The 6,034-nt window shown below is 50.4% G+C and overlaps 2 protein-coding genes across 9 annotated transcripts in view; both read left to right on the top strand.

Moving 5' to 3' along the window:
• The first annotated feature begins 4,177 nt into the window (after positions 1-4,177).
• The window catches only part of Repin1 (replication initiator 1), a 5,114-nt gene continuing 3,257 nt past the window's right edge, over positions 4,178-6,034 (top strand). For 2 of the 8 annotated variants that reach the window (XM_071610937.1, XM_071610935.1), the window contains exons 1-2: positions 4,178-4,306; positions 5,075-5,201. In XM_071610937.1, coding sequence (XP_071467038.1) covers positions 4,268-4,306; positions 5,075-5,201 — 166 coding nt within the window. In that variant the 5' untranslated portion in view covers positions 4,178-4,267. Of the gene's footprint in view, positions 4,307-4,441; positions 4,869-5,003; positions 5,539-6,034 lie in introns of those variants that run through there. The other 6 variants (XM_071610947.1, XM_027943349.2, XM_071610943.1 and 3 more) reach the window with 5 other exon arrangements.
• Positions 5,118-6,034, top strand: part of Znf775 (zinc finger protein 775) — a 27,258-nt gene continuing 26,341 nt past the window's right edge. The window contains exon 1 of the mRNA XM_071610971.1: positions 5,118-5,201. The gene's annotated coding sequence lies outside the window, so the exon portion shown is untranslated. The remainder of the gene's footprint in view (positions 5,202-6,034) is intronic.

Here is a 6,034-nt window from a genome sequence, read left to right as displayed (position 1 = left end):
GAGCTCTACCGCTGAGCCACAACCCCAGCCCAAAAGTCATGCATTTTATCTACAAATAAACAATTGACTATCAGAGGTAAGATCATACTCAAATACATGGAGAGACGCGAATCTTCATTCTCTCCAAATGCTAGCAGGGTCTTTAAAATACTGACAAGAAATTCTAAAGTTCATTTGGAAAAAAAGTGAGTGGGTCCAGCAGAGAAGTTTTGAAAAAATAATTAAAACAAAAAACCCAGGTGCAGCGGCCCAGGTCTGTGATCCAGCTGTTCTGAAGACTTCTGGACAGGAGGACTGCAAGTTCTAGGGCAGCGTGGGGGACTAAGCAAGACCGTGTCTCAAAACAAAACAACAATTTTTAAAAGGACTGGGGATGTAGTGCAGTGGTAAAGCACCCTGGGTTTAATTCCCAGTATGGACACAAAAAACAAAACAAGGGCTAGGGTTGTAGTTCAGTGGTGGAGTGCTTGCCTAGCATACATGAGGCACTGGGTTCACGACCCCAGCACCACATAAAAAAACTAAATAAACAAAATGAAGGTATTGTGTCCATCTACAACTAAAAATATTTTTTACAAAATACAGAATCTGTACGTGGAGAGAGAATGACTACAACTAGAATGTAATTTGGGGATGGGTGTGGCTTCTCAACAGAAATCTAAAGGGAGAAATCATAAAGACTGATAGGTTTTAGCACATAAAAACGAACCGTTCTTCAGAAATTAAAAAAATCAAGGCTGGGGATGAAACTGCTGGTTACCCGTTCTTCTTCCTCACATGTTGAAGCACGTGGAAGCAATCATACAAAGCAGGGTTTGGGCTGGGGATATAGCTCAGTTGGTAGAGTGCTTGCCTTGCATGCATAAGGTTCTGGGGTTCGATCCCCAGCACCAAAAACAAAATAAACAAAATATAAAGCAGACTTCTCCTGGGAGGGAGAAAGGGGCCATAGCTGGTATCCTGGTTTCCCGGGAAGTGAGTGCCTTTTGTCCTGTTTATTTACTTATTTAGGCTGTGGGATGAGTGTGTGATGGTACTGGGGATTGAACTCAGGGGCACTCAACTACTAAGCCACATCCCCAGCCCTATTTTGTATTTTATTTAGAGACAGGGTGTGGTGAGCCGTTCCTATAGACCGTGGCCGCCATTAGAAGATGGCGCCGGCTTCCACTGTGGCCTGTGATAAACAACTCCTTTTTTGGAGAGTTGGCACGTAATCCCTTATCACCCTATGAGAAAGCTCCACGTGGCAGCTTTGCATTGGGGCTTGAGATGCTTTATTAAGGCTGGGAGGGGCATCCAAGAAGGAGAAGAAGAAATATCAAGGGCCTGAATAAACTGCTGAAAGAAGATTCCTGAGTTGCATCTTCCTTGCGGGCAAGGGGTCGCGACAACAGGGTCTCATTGAGTTGCTTAGGGCCTCGATTTTTGCTGAGGCTGGCTTTGAATTTGCCATCCCCCTTCTCAGCCTCCCCAGCCACTGGGATGTGCACCACCCTGCCGGGCATTCTGCCTTTTAAAATATGTCCTAGGCTTCCTTTGTTCTCCTGCTCTCTTTCCCTTATTTCTATCCTTCCTGCATATGTGACTAGGCCCAGGAGATGTTCAGTGGGATGGCCAAAAGGTGAGAAGCAGATGGGCTGGAGAGGCCAAGGTGGAGAGATCTGGGCAGGAAGGGGGTGTAATTAACAACTTTTAACTCTCTGAAGACAGTAGTATTTCAATCCCTCTCCAACTTCCCAGACCCAAATTGGCCTCCTTGATCTGACCTGATTTATCTATCTATATATCTATATCTATAGATATAGATATAGATACAGATTTTTTTTTTAAGAGAGAGAGAGAACTTTTAATATTTATTTTTTAGTTTTCAGCGGACACAACATCTTTGTTTGTATGGATCCAACCCAGGCCGCATGCACGCCAGGCGAGCGCGCTACAGCTTGAGCCAAATCCCCAGCCCAAATTTACCTATCTATATTGACTGCTTCTTTTAATTCTGGCTTCAGTGACCTGGGCCAATGGTAGAATGCTTGCCTAGCAGGAGGAAGGGAGGCACTCTGGGTGGGAGGTGGAGGGATGTTCAAGTACAGTTTGAGAACACACATTTGCAAGACAGTAGTTAATACTTGCACTTTATGCACAATCCCCCAAACAGTGAAATCCACTTCTCAGCTTACTTTTTTTCCTTTTTTTTTTTTTTTTTGGTGGTGCTGGGGATTGAACCCAGGGCATGTGCATGTGAGGCAGATGCTCTAACAACTGAGCTGCATCCCCCGCCCTCAGCTTGCTTTTCTTTCTTTCTACTTTTTTATGCAGTGCTAAGGGTCAAACCCAGTACCTCGCCTATGCAAGCAAGTGCCCCATCACAGAGCTACATCCCCAGTCCCAAACTTTCCAAATTTTAAAATGAACAAACAGAAAAAAAGAGAGCAAAGGGACAAAAATTCACAAAAGATACAACACAAACTGGCAATAAATAACCATGTGAAAACAATCCAGAGGCTGGGGTGGTAGCACCCACCTGTAATCCCAGAACTTGGGGGGCTGAGGTGAGAGATCACTTCTACCAAGGAGTTCCAAGATCAACCTAGGCAAAACAGCCAGGCTCAGTCTCAAAAACAAAACCAAACCCAAAACAATCCAGCTAATTAGAAATCTAAGAAACACAAATCAATACAATGAGAAATAATCATTTTAAATTAAATTTGAAAAAAATCTCCAGTGTTGTCAAGGCTGTAGAAAAAAAATAGCCACTTTTCAGGAAAAACTCATAAATTTTCCTGTTAATTTAGAAAACTCTTTAAAAATATGCCTTGTTTTTGACTCATCATTTCCCTACTTCTAGAATTTTGAAATAAGACATGAATCTATAAAGGATATTAAAAAAAGAGAAAATTTGTTAGATATTTATTTGTACATTTATGTAGCCTTTAAGAATCGTGATGTAAAAAAAAAATCTCTTAAAAAATTGGAGAAGATTTGGGCTGGGGTTGTGGCTCAGTGGTAGAGCACTTGTCTAGCATGTGTGAGGCACTGGGTTCAATTCCAGCACCACATAAAAAATAAGTAAAATAAAGGCATTGTGTCCACCTATAACTAATAAAAATATTTTTTTAAATGTGGAGTAAATTCACGCTAATGGGTTAAGTGAAAAAAGGCAGACTTTATACCAGGCATCACCCCAATTATGCCAAACATGAAATAAACATGCATAGAAAACACACCGGAGGATACATATCAAACTATCAAATGCAATTGGAGGAGGTCGAAAGCATGAGGGATCTTGATGTTCCCTTATTTCCTATTTATGCAACAGATTTTAAAGTGTTTTAAAAATAATGGTACAATTCAAAATTTGCCTTTGTTGAAAGCATTAAAGGAGAGGAAATTGTATTAGCCTGGAAACCCCAGGAAGTGTTTTCTTTGGAAAGCCAAGGCCACCTGTTAGTGGGTGAGTCACTGGCACAGGTTTACACCTGCCTCCGCAGATGCCACACTGGCTGCTGCGCATTTCCAACCGAAATGACCCACGTGCGTAAATGACCACCTTAGTCGTTGCCCTGCGTCTGGCCCGAGGCCACAGGTAGCCAGGCAACTCCTGCTTTTTCTTAGTATGGGAAATAGAAGGCCTTTTAAAGTTCACAAGATCTGGCCTTCCCATTCATTCTCCACTTTGGAACAAATCCGAGGCCGCAGACCTCAGGTGCGCCGCTGCGGTCCCGGGTCCGCCGCGCGCCGTCGCGCACACAGAGGCCAGGGGTGCGCGGACGCCGGGAAGCCGCAGGCAGGCGCTGCCTAGGCGAGGCCCCAGGCTCGACGCTCAGGGGGCAGCAGGCGCCCTCTCTGAAATCTCCCTACGAGCTTCGAGCCCTTAATCCTTGAGTGCGGACCAACCAGACCCAGTGATCACTGGCCGGCCACGCGGTCGCTCAGGAGCGCGCGTCCCCTGCAGGGACAAAGGGTCAGGAAACTTGAGCCCCTGCTCTCCGCCGAAAACCCTGGCTGGTGGTCGCCACAGCAACCGGGTGCGGCCCTCCCAGGCAGGCCCCCGCGGCTGGGGTGCAGAGGGGTGACCCGGCCCCGCCCCGCCCCTAGGCCGCGGCCGCCGAGCCGGCGACTGACCCTCGGCAGCTCCTGTAGTCACGTGGCGCTGGGAACCCGGCGGGGGGGAGGTTGGGGACGGGCCTGGCAGTTGTGAACTCGAACCTGCCGCTGTCGCCGCGGCCGGGCTGGGAGCGGGCCGCGGAGGCCGGCCTGGGGCTCCATGGACGGGCGCGGCGTCCCTGCAGAGCCTGCGGGAGAGGTACGGCCCGGACAGGGGCGCGGGGGGCGCTGCGGGCCCGCGGGGGCGGCTCCACCTGCGGGGCGCGTGACCGTGAGTGTGCGCGGCTGTGGGTGTGCGGGGGGCCTGCGGGCGGGGGCGAGCGCACCTGCGCACAGGCTCCGCGGGCTGCGCTGTGCGTGGGACCCGAAATGGCTCTGTCGTAGGAGCGGGAGCCGCGTGCCAGCGAACGCGGACGGAGGGCACGCACCAATACAAAAGCGGGGTGTCGGCCTTCCACCACCCTGGGCCGTCCAAGTTGCCGAAGGGGATTCTGGCCGAGTCCTGGTCACTCTGGCGCGCCCTGGGCAGCCCCATGGGAAACAGGCCTGGAATTCCTGTAGGGAGAGTGGGGGAAGGGGAGCCAGCAGGGAGTCCAGAGTTACTGTTCTGGGCCGGCCTTTGGCCACCAGGAAAAGACCCCTGCCACCGAATAGAGAATTCGTTCTGTGACCTTACCGGGGGAGGAGGTGACCCCCCAAAGGCAGCAATGCGCTTCCTTAGTGAAGAGCGACACTCATTTGAACATTCAGGATCCATTAAGGTCACTGTCACGCAGGCTGTGGGGCTTAAGGCTGGAGCTGTGGCTTTGTTGGGGGAGGGTTGGACACTGGTGAGGACACAAGATGACGCCCCAGAACGCAGAGCCTCACATATGTTTTCTCTCCCCTCCCCACAGGTAAGGCTGGCCTCTCTGCAGTCAGAGGTCTGAGCTCTGCCATGGGGGTAGGGGTGTCTTTATTGCTGCAGTTTTCTCTGACATCTGGGGGCTATCGGAGTGTGGGCCGAAGCAGGCGCTGCAGCGGCAGAAGTATCCCCAAGAACATCCCCAGGAAAAGCTGGAAAAAGCCTCATCCCCAGCTCTGCAATCTTCAGGGTAGAGTCTGGCCCTTGTGTTCCCAAACCACCATACAGCCCCAGTGCTCAGTCCTCCCCATCGGGGCAGAGGAATAGGGCCTTTGGGCGAAGGACCCCTTTCTCATCTTCCTGTGTGCTCATTCAGTCCTCAGAGGATGAGTCATGTCTGTATTCCCCCAGAGAACAGACTGTAGGGAATTTAGGGACTGTGTCTGGATAGAGCCTGTGAGCAGGTACAGGAGGTCCCTTAAGAGGCCAACTGCCATCCCAGCCTTCATTCTGTGTAGGCGGCTCTCCAGCAGGAATCCGGACTCCCCAGAGCGTGGAAGAACTGAACATGGGCAGCCCTTGACCAGGTTGGGGCAGGACTAGGCAGGGGACAGAGATTATCATCTCTTTCTTTCTCCCTCTTTTGCCCCACTAATCCCCAGCACCCCAAGGGAATCAGAGCCAGGGATTGCTCCCTCCCCCCAGGGCAACGGTCTGTGGGTGTTCTTTGGATCAGGAGAGCTCTGCGGTGTACTAATAATGTGTGTGGGTGGAGGAGGACAGGCGGGCAGATTGTGGGCAGTCTGGACAGGCGGTGGCCTGGCATTAGTCTGTGCTGGGAGTGGTGCCCCAGGCTCCCCTCCTGTCACCAAGTAAGGCTGTTCTCACTCTCCAGGCTGCTGCCCAGAGAAGCTGAGGTTGGTGAGGCGTAAACTGCCTCCCCTGTGGCCTTGCAGGAATGAAAGGTTATAGCAATTTATTTTTGCAACATCTTGCAAACTCAGGTCTTTGAAAGGAAAAAACACTGCCCTGAAAGTTTAGAAGACCTGTCCCTCAGTCCTGGTTGTGCTCTTGGTTTATAGT

The sequence above is a fragment of the Marmota flaviventris genome, chromosome 1, assembly GCF_047511675.1.
Source record: "Marmota flaviventris isolate mMarFla1 chromosome 1, mMarFla1.hap1, whole genome shotgun sequence".
Lineage (NCBI taxonomy): Eukaryota > Metazoa > Chordata > Mammalia > Rodentia > Sciuridae > Marmota > Marmota flaviventris.
The sequence above is the reverse complement of the archived record's forward strand: the minus strand, read 5'-3'. Positions and strand labels throughout refer to the sequence as shown.